The 17,072-nt window shown below is 40.0% G+C and overlaps 1 protein-coding gene across 9 annotated transcripts in view; it reads left to right on the top strand.

Annotated features, from left to right (window-relative positions):
* Positions 1-17,072, top strand: part of PDLIM5 (PDZ and LIM domain 5) — a 138,638-nt gene that overhangs the window by 95,771 nt on the left and 25,795 nt on the right. For 7 of the 9 annotated variants that reach the window (XM_048304922.1, XM_048304927.1, XM_048304926.1 and 4 more), the window contains 5 exons: positions 2,819-3,007; positions 3,870-3,956; positions 4,719-4,874; positions 5,707-5,838; positions 14,006-14,169. In XM_048304922.1, coding sequence (XP_048160879.1) covers positions 2,819-3,007; positions 3,870-3,956; positions 4,719-4,874; positions 5,707-5,838; positions 14,006-14,169 — 728 coding nt within the window. The remainder of the gene's footprint in view (positions 1-2,818; positions 3,008-3,869; positions 3,957-4,718; positions 4,875-5,706; positions 5,839-14,005; positions 14,170-17,072) is intronic. The other 2 variants (XM_048304925.1, XM_048304928.1) reach the window with 2 other exon arrangements.

The raw sequence follows: 17,072 nt of genomic DNA, 5'->3' as shown, positions 1-17,072 counted from the left end.
ACAGCAACAGTAATTTTGGATGGAAGACAGTGATGGTAGCTTGGAGGGTTATGATACTCTTATTGAAGGTCAATAACATTTTCTGGTGGTTTGTGTTACATTGTGCAGGGGTTTTTGAGTTCCAGGTAGCATGCACAGTTAAAACATGAAACAACACTGTTCCTGTAAAAATGAGAATTAAATAAACAGTTCCTGTTCCTGCCAGGCCCTAGACAGACATTTATGCTTGAGTAAAGCATACAAGAATATACCGTTGCCCACACCTGTGTGGGCTTTCTGCAACTGAAAAACTAATACTAAGATTTGGAATTGACCAGTTTTAAACCTTTAAAGCAGTAGTCTCAACTAGCTGAGAGACGAGGAGAAATCTGACATCAAAATAAAAGTCTGTTTTGTTGTCTTTTGAAGATATTTTTGTTGTCTTGGGAGTACCTTCATGAGCTAACATGAGCTTAGGCAGGAAGGGATGCAGGCTGATGATAGGGGCTGGTAGGTACCTTCATGGTGACATTTGGTTTGAGCCAATACAGTACAGATTTGGTTGTGATGTTTTCAACAGCAAATTCTCTTAAATCAACAAAGATGAAAAACAAACACAGAAGATGTATGGCAATACTCCTGGTGATTTTCTTTTTTTTTTAAGCAGCAAACCTGAGATGAAAAAGGCAGTGAAAAAAAGTACTACTTCAGTAATGGATTTTCATGTCTACCAGTGAAATTCCAGTATGATTACACCCACTTTCCCCATCCGTGGATGTGTTCAAGGCCAGACTGGATTGAGCTCTGAGCAAAGCCTGGTGAAAGCTGTCCCTGCCCACAGAAGGAAGGTTGGAAGTAGATGACCTTTAAGGTCCCTTCCAACCCAGACCATTCTATGATTCTACTGAGCTGTAGATGCCTTGCATTTACCACTGCAGCTACTGTGTTCTGAGTACCAAGGAGTCTTCTCTAAATCCTATCTTTGCATCTGAGTCCAGGCCAAGGAGATTTAAATCTGCTCTCACTCAAGATCTATGGCTCTAAATTTGTTGTTTGGCAAAATTAACCTAGCAAGAGAGTGGCTTTAAAATGAGAAATCAGAAAAGCAGCTATGTTCATGGTGCTTCAGGATGAGAGCCAAAGTATTTTTACAAATAAACAAGTAGATGATAAGAATTTTCTGCTCAAGAAGGGCAAAAATTTGAGCAGCTTCTGCAGAGCTGTTGAGGGAAGGTTTAGCATTGAGTGTGGGAAGGAGAACATAAATTATTTGATAAAGCTATGTAGTCTGGATTCTCCCCTGAAATGAGAGGTCATCAGTGAAGCAACTATAGTTGATGTTTATATTTTGTTACTGAGCTGATGCTGCTGCTTTTATAATGCTCTTTTGAGTGGGAAATCTGATCTTCAAACCCCCTTTTTAATAAAATGGCACCTAGTGGAAATCGGCATGGAGCAATTCATGAGTGCCATGTCAGGCTTTTAGTAGAGCAAAACAAGGCTGTCCAAGGGTGAGTATACTTGCTCTTGATACTGAAGCCTTGCATTTGTTGTCAAGGACTGGCACAGGTCCTTCTTTTCCTAATGGGCTCCATCTTTTCTTGGTTGAAGCTCTGTAAATTGTACCACCCTCTACTTAACCACCAAGAAGGCGAAAGCTTGCTGTGAAATGTCTGAAGGATCTGGATTTGATTTCTAGATTAAAGTTAAGTGAGCTGCTTATAAGGTAGACTTCATAATGCTTTTTTATTGTGGTTCTTTATTGAAAGCCTTAAATAGTTGTATGTCTATATAACCAACTACTGTAAGTTACAGTGTATTATTACTCTATTTCATAGATGCAATGTCCTCCTGTAAGTTCAACAGTAAAATATTTAAGAGCAATTACAGCCTTTCCAGAAAGTTGCAAGAAGTCATCTTAAAAAGTAATCCAGGCAGCTTTAGACCGTGTAAACCACAGAATCTGGTGCTTCCTGAGAAAGTGTGTAACTAATATAAAACAGATGCAGTGCCAGCAGGTCTTCAGATTGTATTTTATATACATGCTTTCTACAGTCATGCAGACCTACTTTTATATTTTATTTTAGTGGAATCATTCATGATATAGATACAAAGACTTAGTAATAAATAATAATAGGTATTAGTCCTGATTTTTGTTGTGTACTTTCTGATAAGTGGACAGACAAGAATATTCTCTGCAGAAATTGTACTCTGGAAAAAGAGGAGGTCTCAGGCTGACCGTACTAAAACTGTGAGTTTTTATGGTTGTTTCGATGTGATGACAAGCAAGAGGAAGTAAAATATGGGGGAGAAATATTGCTCTCTTGTGGTGAATGCTACTTGTCCTTCTGCTTTCTTTTATTTCATAGAACTTTTGTTTGAGAGCCCTTTGGAAGTCTTAGGCAAGTGTACACCTCATCTTCCCTTCAGTCATTCAGGTTTTAAATGCCAGCAGCCAAGTAGCCTCAGTGTCTGAAGTGTCATCTCCTTACACTAGGTAGTTTCTTATGTGCTGGTTGTGCTCTTGTTCAAGTTTGTTACCTTTTAAATAACTACCCAAATAGTTTGGTTTTGTGGTTAAACAAGCACTCAAGCTTTAGCTGTAAAAACACCTCAAAAATTGTTTTCAGCATGATCTGATTCCTAGGGCATGATTATTTTGTTCCTACAGAAGGAGGTAAAAAAAAGCCGTTATCTGCTACTCACTCTTCTTACAAAAGATGCAAGAATACCAGCTAGAAAGAGTTTTCTATTGCTGTTTTGTGTTTTTAATCCAATGAGAAATTTCCTCTCTGTATATTGTCTCATTATAATTACTCATGAAATTAACATCAACTAGGAGAATAACCGTGCCTGCTCGAGATGCAGCGAGCTCTTTGCCAGCAGATGAAGTGCCTCCTGTCCCCAAGACATGTGCTGTGGCCACACAGACCACCGAGTTCCCCCTGCCTGCTGACCCAGCTGGGGGGCTGCCTTCTCCAGCCCCACGTGTGGGAACAGCCCTTGGTCTGCCTCCTGCCCTTGCCAGGTACATCCCAGCCAGCTGTGTTAGAAAGGCGCAGTCAGAATCTGTAATTTTACACCCACAGAATCACAGAAAGGTTTGGTTTGGAAGGGACCTTAGAGATAGTTTAGTTCACACACTCCTGACGTAGGGTGGGACACCTCCCACTAGACCAGATTGCTCAGGGCCTCATCCAACCTGGAGGTGAACATTTCCAGGGTTGGGGCATCCACAGCTTCTCTGGGCAGCCTTTTCCAGTGCCTCACCACCCTCACAGTAAAGAATTTCTTCTTGATATCTCATCTAAAGCTCTCCTCTTTTAGTTTAAAGCCATACCATTTCACATGATTTTTTTTTTTTTTTTGGATGATGATGCTGTCAAGAGGAAGCAGCTTAAAGGTCTCCTGACCCTTAGTGCTTCAGAAATTTATATAGTAATTGGAAATTTAAGTAGCTTTTAGACAAAAGTTGTAAAATAATTTAAAAATTAAAGCAGCCTTTCAATGGAGGAGGAAGAGCAGTTATGGGTAGGAGAGTCAGTTGGATTTTGTTGGCAGAAGTCGGTGACCTGAGGAGAATATAGTCACCCTTGTTTACAAAATGTGTGTTTTTAAATTGTCCAGTAGCCCAAAGTTTTTGGAGAAGAGTACAAGCTTTAGCTTATGTAGTGATGGGACATCCAGAATATAAGTCTTTACCAATAGGGAAAGGAAAGAAAGGGCTTTCCTCAGTAATTAACACTACAGGATATTTGTTTGTTTGTTTATGGGTAAGGAGGGCTTTAAAAAAATCCTTAAATGAACTCCTCCTGAGCTGTAATTAGTATTGCCAGAGATCTAATAAGTGTTTGATTAATGACTTTTTTTCTCTTGCTGCTTTTGGGCAGGCATGAAGCATCTCTGCCTACTCGTGAAACAAATTCTTTCAATAAAATCTCAAGCTTTCAGTCTAAATCGTCTGTAAGTTACACAAGGTAAATCTTTTAAGGTATATCTACAGCAGACTGCTAGGTGTAAGCAAGGTATTCAGGCAGTACTTTTGCATATAAATCTGGGAAGTAGTATATAGTCGTGTAGGTGTGTTGAAGCGTTCGGAGTGTTTCGTCTATCTTTGTAGTTATTTAAAAAATACACAGCAATTCGGTGGATAATCTTGAGTTACAGGTTAGAAATTGCAGAAGTTATTTTGGAGCCAGTCTGGTTTTTCACATTTTTTTTTGTCTGTTCACATTCCTTTCCACCTGTAAAATAAGTAAGGAAATGAAAAGGGGTGAGGATCACGCTGAATTTGGTAAGAGTTGCTGAAAGTGGACCTGCTGAAGTTATATCAGCAAATATTCCAGAGTTTTCTATGTTTACTATTTATTATGAAAAAGAGGAGAAGGTAAATGATCTTCAGGGCTAATTACGTCCACACCATGGAGACTTAGATGGATCCATGTGGAGAGTTCTGGGCCCTGGTTCAGAGGGACCCAGGCGTGCGAGTCAGAGTCTAGGATGGGGAATTTGAAGGCTGACGGATGCTAAATGCTCACTCGATGAGGGGAAAGTTTTATTTGTGTGTGAAATCAAAATTGCTGTTCTCTGTTTTAGTATTCAAGTTGCTAACACATTGCCTGATGTCTCTGTGAACTGGAAACTTCCATAACTTTCCAGTGGTTGATGTGGTCTGGTATTGTACTGTATCTCTGTCAATCTTTCCTACTTTCTCTGTTCTCTCCTGTGTTGGCTCAAAGCTTCTGTGCTGGAAAAGTACTGCTGGAAGATCCTTCAGGAAACCTGCCAATCCTTGGGCCCTCTCCTCTTCCAGTTCTTTCTCCTTTTGAGCAGAGATCAAAAATTAAGAGCATGGCTGCTGCTGCCGTGTCTGCTGCTATTGCTGTGCGGGCCAGGTAGACATCAGCTTCTAAAGGAATGTTTTATAGGCTGGTTTAAGGAGGTTCCAGTTCACACAAGAATAATTTGTCCCTGGCAGGGTTGTGAAATCAATCGGCTCTTTCACAATAGTGGGCAAGTCATTAGAATATGTCCAAAGCTCCCATGCCCTATTTATAGCTTAGCTGCTCTGAACTTTGGTGAGTAATTCTTCCATTCTGTTCCTCATGATACCTGTTTTACAGTTCAGTTAGTAAATTAACTGTAAATAACATTTGTGTTACATGAATGACAAAGAATAATCTGTAACTTTGAGGAACTTTTTGATGCTTGAAAACAATAGCTTGCTGAGTTCCGTTAAATCTTTACAGTATTGTTTTTTATAAAGGCTTGCTTAGACCAAACCTTTTGACATGTTTTTCAATCATCCATTCATATCAGTAAAATATTTTCGAATATGCAATAATATCCATATTTTTGTATTTCTAAATTACATGGATATCCTAAGGTGCTAATAAATTATGTACATTAGAAAGCATACACAAAACCAGAAAACTAAAAAAGATGAAAAAATTCTCTCATTACTTTTTATTTTACTTTATTAATGCTAAAAATATATGAAACAAATTCTTCTTGCACCTCAGTGGGTTGTCTTGTGCCTCCCCTTAACTGTGCAGCCTCCACTTTGTGGGCTGCTTATTTAGACATAATTCCTGCATCAGTTGTCCTGGGTTCAGCTTCTCCATATAGACTTCTCATAATGGATTTTGGGTTGTCAGTGGTCCCAGCCATCTGGAACTTCGTGTGTTCACCTTGTTTGTTTATGGGGTCTTTTTACACGCTTGCTAGACTCTACGAACCTAGTGCCTACCGCTCGCTCCTGGATGCCCTGCTCATCATGCCTGTCGCTAAGCCTCCTCTGCAGGCCAGTGCACCCTCCAGGAAGTCCACAAGTGCTCTGGAATTGCCAAAGAGCAAGAGGTATTGTCCAGGTGTGGTGTGTGGTTGGCACTTAGGACTCATGGGAAACTGGCTACTCCTTCAAAGCACGTTTCTGTTGTCTGCATGCTTGTGCCTGTCCTGGTCTTTGATACGAGGTCACCAGCTCCAAATCCTGCTGGTTTCACCTCTTTGCAGAACTAATCTGGCACCCTGGACCTGCTGATGGCGTTTGTGCAAGTCCACCATAGTAAAGCAGAGGTTTTCTTTCCTCGCTGGCTTCAAGTGCCCTCTAATATGCATGGTGGTGCTTGTGTTGTGTTGTGAGCCTCCGAGGGAGGCACTGTCACTCTACAGAGGCAGCTGGAGAAGAAACAAGAGATTCTGGCTTGAAACTTCTGTGCAGGTGAATTATTTGCCACAGTTCCTTGAGCAACTAAGCGGCACGTTAGGTTATTTTTCAAAGCTCACTTTGAATGTATAAAATCAAATGACTGGCATGCAGTCCAGAAAATGACTATTTTAAAAATTATTTGCTGTCTAGGCCCTTTGTTCCAGCGCTGATTCTGTTCAGTGCACAGGACTGTTTGTTCTCCTTTCCTGACCGCAGCGATGTTAATGCTTGCTTCAGCGGAAAGCTGCTTTTATGACTTCAGCTGCACAGGCAGGAGTCTACTTGGTTATTTTACAGGGCAGTGTGTATTAAATTGTGCTAAGGAAGGAATAATCTGTGGGTTTTCATGTGCCTATTTGCATTTTCCTAAGAGTTAGACCCATATAGAGGTAAGGCCCAAGTAGAAGTAGAGCTGAGATCCACTTGATGCCAAAACACGTGTTGAGTAACAAGTATAAGTTCTTTCCCTCCTTTTTCATGGCTTCCAAGGTGGTCTCAGTGTCTAGAGAAGGCTAAAGTAGCCCTAACCTCAGGGAGGGGAAATAGTAGTTTATAAGACACAAACAATCTTAAGTTGTATCGAAATTTCTAACTTGTAGCATATCCACTTTAAAAAGATAAAAAAGGAACATTAACAGAATTGTGGTGATATAATGCAGCCTTGAATGCTAATTTTATTTTTGCCACTGAATGATTTTACTAGAAAACCTTTTATGTACACATTAAAAGAGAAAAACCTCTTGAGGAGTTCTGATACCTGTCTGTGCACTACAGGTGAAGCCCAGGCCATGCCATCAGCAAGACTTTATTCTTTAGCTGTGGTTTTTGTTTTGTGATACTTTAGTAGAGCCAGTAACAATGGTGAAAATGAATTCTCTGACTTCCCTTTTTTGCCTTGACTCACTAATGCGCATTGTTTATGGCAAGTGGAGGTAGATTGTTACATGACTGGAAAGTTTCTCCGTCCTGAATCTGAAACTGGCTTTATGTTTGTCCCTTGTTTGCTCACCTTGTGGGGGGAAACTCTCCTGGTCTTGAAGATTCATTTTTGGAGTTGGACTCGGTGTTGAGATTCCCAAAGTGGCTCCATTCAGTTGCTGTTGCTTACGAGTACATGGGGCTGTGTGTTGGAAAAGGCAGGAAACAATGGAGAACTGGTTTCATTCTTGCATAGTTAAAGTCCAGTTTTTGAGGGGTTTAATCTGTATTGCTCTTTCAACTGACCGCTGGACAAAGATGTGCCAGGGAGCCAGAAGGTGTACTGGGAGTACAGAGACCATATAAGCCTGCCCAAAACACCATATCAGTATTGGATATATCAAGATCCAGGTTGAATGACTTGAAATAAACATCCGTGGATTCTTAGGGGGTTTTAAAGGTAACCTTTAAACTTGTGAAAAATGAATTTTCTTTTAAGCCATTGCAACAGCTAGGTTATCCTGGTTATTCAGGTTGCTGCCACAAGGCTGTGGCATAAGGTGATAAAGGAAGCATATGATTTTCTGGCTGTTAGGGACATCCCAAACAGGATATGACCTAAAACTTGGGACAGTGATGTAGCAGTACAGTTAGTCTGAGAGTTAGTCTAAGTTACGCTCTGCATAAACTGCATTTTAAAAAGGATTCTTCCAGGAATAGCCAGCGTTGCCCTGAAGATAGCATACAACAAATGAGGGTAATGATTTCTGGTTTCCATATTATCATCCTTAGTCCTGAACTGCTGGCACTGGTAAGGAAGGAGAGGTTACCAGTAGATGGAGCTGAAGAAATTAAGCTTTGTGCTGTCTTGTCCTTTTGAATAAAGGAGCACAGCCTTTACTGTATGGCTTCAGAAACATGTAGGAAAAGGAGATAAAAGAAGATAAACGTAGTGTCAGTAACTACATACTCTTATTGAATGTCAACAAAGATCAAGCAAAACTAATCAATTGTGTCAGGAAAAAAAATAATAGATTTGAGAGAAATACACCCATTGAGTGTGAGAAACTAGGTATTTAAATGTCTTTGCATTACAATCCATCTAGTGACATACTCTGATATGTAAATGAATGTAATGCTGAAAAGTTGTTTTAAATGGCTGCTCACTTCATCCCACAATAAAACAGTTGATAAGAGAGCTGAAATTTATGTCCCATAACTAAAGAGACAAGTATATGACAGAATGCAGTAGACTAACTTGTTCAAAAGAACATTTGGCTCAACCAAGAAAGCCAAGTGAATAAACTGCTTTGGAGTTTTCTGGCTCTTTCATATCTTTTATAACTTCCATGAAAAGGTAATGAATCTATTTTACCAAGGTAGCTTAGGCTTCTTTGCATTATCTCTGGAGACAAACTCAGGAAGGTTATAGCTGTAACAAAAGCAGGGTGTTGATTCTGTTCTGCAGTAAGGTTGCTCCAGAAATATTTCCCTTTTATGCCTCTCACTTCACTGTCTCTGCTCCAAAAAGCTGGCTGTCTTAAACTGCTCTGTTCTGGTAGCTGCCAGAGTACTTGACCTTTTTCTGACTTAGGAACTGGCCTGTAATGGTGATGAACATCCACGTGTTTTCTTCCCCACCAGACTCCTCTGTAATGGGCTTTTTTGGGGTGTAGAGCAGCTATGCAATCTTTCACTAAGCTGTTTCATCCTAATGGCAACAGGGGTTCTTGAGTTTTTGGGGCTTGTGTGTTTTTTAACAAACGACACATATGCAGTACAGGAAATGATGTATTTAATAGCTTGCATGTCCAAGAATTGGAGCTCTGCCTTAAAATTAAATCTCAAGGTAGAAACACTGTGAAATTTTGGGAAACACTAGCAAGAATGGGTGTTGGCAGCCCTTTTGTTTTTGACATGGCTTTTGGTTTATCTACCTGATACTATGCTGCATTCAACTCCTTTAAGAAAATGGTAGTCTGGCCTTGTGAGATGAGCACTGGTGTTAACTCTGAGAGAATACTTACTCTGAAAGGTGCTTTGAGTTATTTCTGTGTATAGAGCACTGCTTACAGAAGGGTTAAATACTCCCTCCCGGTAATTTGATACAGAAATACCTCCACCCAGATGACTTTCTCTGTTCTTTCTTTCTATTACTTTATTTTGCATTTCTTCTTTCTTGCAGGATACTGGAGCACTGTTAGGTTAACACGAAATGTAAACGCTGACTGACACCACGGGCTTTGTAGTAGGGGTGGGAACAAGGTCAGCACTCAGTGCTTCTTGTATTCTGTTTCTCTATTGTTACATCAGAAAACCCTTGCAAAAAGCCATCTGTATTTCCCTTGTTCATGGAGTTTTGTCATCATTCTCATACCTACCTTTTCTGGTTTTCTATATATATGTAGATCTTCAGCTATTGTGTCTTTTGATACTGGACAAAATATATCACATGATTTGTATGACCTAATTGAGACCTGAGATCCAATTCCTGGCCATCTGAAGAAAGCCTTTACAAACTGTCCCTTAGATACTGCATGACCTGTCCTGTCACTGGATTTCCTCACACCACAGGGTTCCTTACTCCCACAGTTGTTCTGGACAGCAGAACAAGTTAGTTTAACAAGCTACTTAAGCTATCATTTATATCCACAGAACTGTTAGTAAAATACTGATGTATCAGACTGATCTCAGGGCTCAGCTGATAATTTTTACAGATGGATAGCCAGTGTCTTGGGCTTGCATAAGGAGAAAGTCCAGCCAAATCCCTTGAACCTGCTTGGGAAAGTCCAAGAGACTTGATCCTTGTTATCACTTCAATGCTCTTAGAAGTTACGTGACAGCAGGCTCAATTCCTTTTCAGTTATTTAGTAGGTTCTCCTTTGGCTGATAACAACATTTCACATTATTAACTTCCCTAAAGTTTGTGTGAACAAATTCTAGGCAGCATTATATAGGAGTTGCCATGGAAGGATGGAGGGAGGTTTAGGCATCTATAGCTCCAGACCATGTGTTTTCCTTCTCTGTTTTGTTTGTTTATTTTGTTGGGGTTCTTTTGGTTCGTTGGTTGGGATTTTGGGGTTTTTCGTGGGATTTTTTGTGTGTTTGGGGTTTCTTGGGGGGTATGGAGGGAGGAGCATCAAAACCTCTAAATACATTCAGAAGGATTTTCCAGTGCAAATTTCTTTAAATGCCTCTGAAATGTGTTCAGCCTGGTCTCTGAAAACTGGTGCTTACATCATGTGTGACCTGGACCCACTTCCTCTGTTGCAGAAGGAGGAATTATTACTTGCTTTTTCTAGGGTTTTTTTGCCAGTTTCCACAGTGCTTTTGTTGACCAGGAGACAGGGTAAGTCTGAGGAGCCTTTTGTGAGCTCTGAATAAAGTTTGCACTGGCACTGGAGCCCTGTGTGTCCCCCCAAGCCTCCAACTGGCTCCCCAGAAATTTGTTTGTTTTCCATGCACACAGTTAGTCTTTCCATGCACACTTAGAATAAGGCTCCACTGTGTGGTAGGAGCTGCTCTCCATGGAATTTCAGGAGTGTCTGTTAAGCATAAGCTAGCATATGTGAAAAATAGAGAGGCGTCTTTGGCTTGCTTCTTTGCCAGACATTTTTCTTGGGCTGTTTTTGCAATCTGTTTCCCTTGCAACACACTTCCAGAATTATTTTGATCAATCTTCCCATAGGTTATTAATCAAACTCCTCATGGGTTTTCAGGACACTAGACTGAGTCTGACAGACTTGTGTTTCACTGTTCCTTCATTCTTGCAGTGTTAAAATCCTTTGCCCAAAGCTTGAAGGCAGAGCATTCACATCTTGCAGGAAGTGTTGGCTTGCAGGGATGTGAGTCTTGGTTGCATTCGTTTTCATTGTGGAAAACTTTGATTCTTGCTGTAAGTATTCATCAGGTGGAGAAGGAGTAGTTTAAGAGTTATGGAACAGAGTTAAAATGTTAATGCTAGAGGCAGAAGGTAGGTGTGTCATTAATAATAGTACAAGTATTCTGACATGGAAGTGTTCTTGACCTGAAGCTGACCCATGAGTGTCAGCCGCGAAGTCTGAGAAAGTACTCACACAGAACTTGGTAAATACATAAGGTTTATCATTCCTCCCTCAGTTTCCTAGTGATGACACTGAAAAGCAGGTGGGAGCTCTCTTCCATACCACATATATTTTCTTAAATTTCAGTCTATTTTTTTGTCTCTTCAAATCATGTGTTTTCTAGATGGTGAAACTTGGGTCATCACTGTACAATATCCTAGTGAGTTGCAAAATATTAGTGGGGCTAATTGTGGGCATTGTACAGCAACTTGCAGAAGATAAGTGTGCTTCTGGAAAGATCCATCACTAAATTTATGAAGTTGAATAAAAATAACTGGAGTTTGAGTGTTTCTCAGTGTAGAAAAACATGAAGTAGAATGTTGAGGAATGAACTTTGCAGCATGAATTTGAAGTTCAGCATTTAAAAGGTTGAACATCTCATGAGGGAGATGCTCCTGAGGGTGCAGTGAATCTTTGCAAGTGAGACAAAGATGGGTCTGTCTTTCTGCAGAGAACACTGCATGTGCACTCCCAGACAACTGTGTGATTGGAGGCTGTAATTCCAGAAAAATGCTGCATTATTTTGTGCAGCCCGCCATAGATGGGCAGTATCACACAGCAGAGACTTGCCAAGCTGCAGTAGCAGCCTGCCTGTTAATTTAGCAGGCTGTGGTGGTGGCTTGAGTTCATTCAATTTTTGATTTAAAGAAACAGATGCGCAATACAAAGGGTGTCAAAGACCTGTCAGAAGTTTTGCCCTGAGGCCAGCAAGATCCTCTCTGTCAGAGTGATGGCTTCAGGCTTTTCCCTTGGGAAACTTCTTTCTTCAGGGTCCTGGCACATAAGCTTCCAGAGGTGATCAAAAAAATCAGAGGTAACTTATACCTGGGTTTATAATTGTCTTTTAGTTTAGGATCATTAGGATTTCACCTAATTTCTGATAAAAGCCTAAGTGTCTCCAACAATCTGTTGCTTCAGGAACTAGCAGGCCGCGTCATTCTCAAGCGGTAGAATTCAACTACAAAAATGGCAGTGGTAGAGTTTCCAATCAGCACTGCAATGAGCTGTGTGGGCCTCCATCAATCTGCTTCCTTGCCGTCTTCTCCCTGGAGGGTACCTTTTCTGCTTGTCTGAAATCCATTTTTGCTTGTTCAGTAGCCTCTGCTGTAAAAGATAGCTGCTGACTCAGCAGGACTTTCTTATTTCTGACAGACGATTTGTATTATTTATGATTTATATCTTCCAGACAAAGGCAGTAAAGAGGTGCTAGACTTGAGAAGTTATTTGACAAGCAGTAATGAGCCTCTTGGATGGAGAAGAAGGAAACTTTCTTTTTTTAGCACCAACAGTGTTAACAAGGAATTCTTAAAGTTGCAGTGGGGCTCTGGCCTAGATTGGATTTGATGGGTTACATGTCAAATACATTCAGCAGTACAGAAGGATGTTTCTGTAACAATGAAGTTGCAGATGTACACTTTTTTCATTGTGGAAGCCAATCCTAAACTACCTTGTCATCTTCAACCACTGAGCTGCTACTTCACATCAGAGGTTACTTTCCTATCCTTTTTCTTTCAGTCTGCAGTATCACTTTTATGCCCTGTATCTCCACTGCCTCAAAATCTGCCTGTAACAAGGACTGGGATCATGAGTTTCAGAGGAATCTAACGTTGTACCTTCAGTGCCTCCATTTGAGCTATACAAATGCCTTTAAATATCTTTTCACCATTTGAAGATAATGGAATGCAAGGTCTCACTTTGTGCTTCACTGGGCTTGTGCACACTGCATACAGCAAATCCACCAGTGCCGGTTCAGCGCAGCTACTGCTCTTACAAAAACCCTACAATTGCCATAGCTGTTACTCATTAAACTGAGCATTCAGATTTATTCTCTTAACTGTAAATAATTTTTTTTTATCCCTTACCTGGAAGAAGATTCTAAATGCATGAATTATTTATCCTGTAAATCTAGAGGTGAAAAAAAAATCAAGGTTGTGAACCTGTGTTTTGGCCTCACGGTGTGTTCAAGTTGTTGCATGTCCTATGGGCAAGGCAATACTGTGCATGTGCAACACTTGAAAAGTAAAAATAGCTCGTGGATTTTTACTTCACGAACTTGGCACAATCTGTAATTCTGGGAATGACCCTGGTGAAATATGCATGGAGCACATGTGCTATAAATTTGTTTTTCCTCAATACAAGGCTTCTAGTGTGTTACTGATGGGTTTCCAAATTGTGCAAAATATGTTTTTGGAATGGTATTTCACATATGTATTTGGCTGTATTTCACAATGTTGTTAATTTCCTGGTTTTGGTGTCCTTTTGTTTTGCAAATGACCCTCATTAGTAGTTGCTCCTCTACTTTCAATATTTTAAATAAAAATACTTATTTTCAGCTTCCCAAACACAAGTAAGAAATGAAAAATTTTCTTGCTAGCAGTGTAATTAGTGGCTACTTGTATTCCATGTGAATTGTGATTAAGTTCAGTTTTCATCATGCATGTTTTTAAAGAGCCTAAAAGAGTTCTGCCAACCCTTAAAATGTAAAAGCAGCTGTAAACTGCTCTAAAGAGGCAATATAAAATATTGTGCATGTTGCTTAATGACTAAAGTCTTTTAAAATGAAAACTGTGAAGGGGTTTAGTTGATTATATTGAACTTGGCAGACCTTACTCAAGTGTCCAGTTCTTAAAAAGCAGCATCAGGGTGTAACTACCACAGCATTGTTGGTGATGACAGACCAGTGGGTACTGCTTTGTTGCACTGGGGTGAGGGAATGTCACTCCACATCTCCATTTCACAAGTTCTCCTGTTCTAGCAAGAGGCATTTGTTTACTCTTCCCTTGTTTCTGAACAGTGATTCCCTGGAAGCTGCCCAGCCTGCCCCGGTGAGGAGTGTCCCTGCCTGCCAGGACAACGTGGATGTGAGACCTGCTCCTGCCAGCACCACACCTGCCGCAGTCCTCAAGCCAGCAGCACCCCTGGGTTCTGCCAAGGGCTGGCAGCCTCCAAACCAAGCAGGTAACTTCCAGAGAGGCTTTTTCTTGTTCACCTAAAGACCTTTAGATGGCTCAGGAAAACAGACTTCACCATGGGTGTAAAAACAACAGGCTTCAAATGACTGTTTGTGGGTTTTGAGTACAGGCCAGTTTGCTTGGAAAAGAGGAGAAGAAAAACCAATTTAGCCATTTTAATAAACCCTAGCCCTTTGTAAGTAGCCTCATAGATGCAATTGGTTTCACAAACAAGCAAAATCAGATGCCTCACACATCTGGTAAAAGCATTTATACCAATCAATTATACATATACGCGTCACAGTTTCAGCTTGGTTTCAGCTTCCCATGTGACTGTAGACTCAAGCACATTCCATGCTATTTCAGGTAGGAATATTAAAACATGTTGATATTATCAATAGACATGTGTTTTCCAAGTGATCTTTTCAAAAGTGCTAGTTAATTAAAAAAAAAAAGGATAAAAAAGGCTGAGGCATTAGAGTGTTTATGTATTTGACATCTGTAGGTTTTATTTGAGCAGGGTGCCAGATTATTGCGTAGGTTTGTGTTACATAGATTTGTGTAAAAGTTCTTGCAAGGACAATTCACATAGCTACTACCTTTGAATGTACTTTGGTGATTTCTACCCCTTTGAACCCACACCAGAATGTCTTCTATCTGGAAAGCATGCTGTTTTCTTTATGAGCACTCCTATGTTATTACATAATACAGATATGTTTATATGTGTAACTGTGTACTTATGTTTGTATAGTATTACGTGCAGTAGTTACGTGGGGTAATCTTTTAAGCTGAATCAGTCTTTGGTGCTGAATTAAACTTGTGTAGTAATTTCAAAGGATCAGGGAAATTGTATCATAATTAAGCTTTAACCTCAGATTTTTCTTGCTGATATGAGATGATTCTCTTTCTGACAGGATCATATATGCTAACTAGCTCTATTTGTTTATTTGTTTTTGTTCTATGTTAAGGGTTTTCCCTTTTTAGAAGTATCTCCAGTCCCAAAATGGAACTGTAGAGGACCGGGCATAAAAATAAAAAACATATGGTGTTAATGCTGCGTGTTTTATAATGGCTTTGGCACTTCTGGTTAAATGACTGCTGTGGTTGGTAAGAAGCCGATGTATTTTGGTTGAGATGTGCACTTCTGTAGGAAGCCTCAAGATGGCAATGCACTGTCATTGCTGTACTTCCCTGGCAAATAGCGAGTCTACTATTGAGGGCAAGGTAAAGACTTTTTAAAATTTAGATCAGTTTAATTCTAGCATTGCTTCACTTCTTTGAGTTAGCTGGCATTAGACAGGGAAAAAACACCAAAGTGAACAGTAATAACAGAAGCCCCAACTCTTTTTAAAGTTACATTTTTGGTAGCGTGTGTGCTTAAGGCAAATTTTCGTGGGAATGTGATAATCCTGCATTTTTCTAAGTGACTGATTGTGCTTCATGTTTGATATAACTTTCTGTCTCGCCAAGTGATGAATTATTTCTCTTTGCATAGAACCCACCCATCAGTTTGGGGTTTCTGTAGTACCACACTCATTTTTAGTATGTTGGTAGGTGTTTCACTCCTAAATCCTACTACTGTACTCTAGTATTAATAGGAGTCAAATGTTTGAAATAGCCTTTTTTTTTTTAAAGATGTTCATGAAGGAGAAAGATTTAAAGAGATTGATTAAGCTGCACTTGATTCTGTAGTACTCTGAAAATCTATGCCCATGCTCTTGCATAATGTGGAAATATCTTTTGTTTTTTTTACATCAGAAATACCAAGTAGGCAGGTGAGAGGGAAAGCCAGATGGAGAATTTTGGTTGTTATGTTCCAGAATAGCTTAAAGAAAGCTTGGAATGTTCATACTGGTAGAGAAGCTGGTGGAAAGAAATGGTCATGAGGATGTCAGCTTTGTGCTGTCTTGATGTAGGGTTCTGAGATGCACTGTTTAAGTTCCAAAGAAGGAAAGCCGTTCTCTGTCCCCAAAAATATTGGGGCAACCAGAAATAAAAGCTGTGGGAGAAAGAGGCATTGAAGTCTCAGAGTTCCCTAAAATTGGAGAATGCAGGGAAGATGATGCAGCAGTATGAATGGCAACTGGCTGGGAATTAACAGGGTGGGAGAAAGTACAATGTCCCAGATGCCAGAGGAGCTTCAGTTATCATTTGCATCTTAGGAACACACCCACTGCCATGGGAAGCCAGTCTGTGCTTGTCTCTTGTAGGTGGACAGCAGTCTGACAGGTAAAACTCTTTCGATAATTGAATATTTTGATAAAATAAGTCAGATGTTGAAGAAAAACAAAGACTACAAGTGTTTCAGAGAATTCTTGGACTTCAGTTCTGCTGTTTGTTTGCAGTCTGTGAGCATAAAGTTTTCCTTAAAGTAAAATTGCCGGTGGTCCCCAGGCCAAACAAAATTTGGCTTCATAGGCTGTAGGCCTGATGAAGTTTTAGACAAAAAGATGCCTTTGATTTCATAGCTGAAGTCTACCTTAGGAAATAATTAGAAGGAAGATACAGTCTTATTTAAATGTATACCAGTATGCTATTAATAGCAGAAATGTATTGGAGCACAGTTTTGTAGCTTTGATACCATTCACCCTTCTAATGAATATTGTATATAACACCAAGTTGTTTCCAAAGCAAAACAGGTGTGTCATAGGATTTTGTTTGTGCCTGGGGAAGCTGTAAGATGCTGATTGATGGTGTGACATGAAGATTACCAGTGATTTTATTAAGCTGTCTGACTATAGAGGTATGTCATTTGGGTAGACAGCATCTTTTCAGTTGTTAGCTGGAATCTCTCTCTCGGATGAGCCACCCAGAGACTATTTTTTTTTTTTTTTAACAGAAATATTATGGCTTTTTTTTGCCTTTGGTTTGGGGTGATTTTTTGATTTAATTTTTTTTTCTGAGATTGTG

This window comes from Corvus hawaiiensis, chromosome 5, assembly GCF_020740725.1.
Source record: "Corvus hawaiiensis isolate bCorHaw1 chromosome 5, bCorHaw1.pri.cur, whole genome shotgun sequence".
Lineage (NCBI taxonomy): Eukaryota > Metazoa > Chordata > Aves > Passeriformes > Corvidae > Corvus > Corvus hawaiiensis.
Note: the sequence above shows the minus strand (reverse complement) of the source record. Positions and strands in the feature narration are given on the sequence as shown.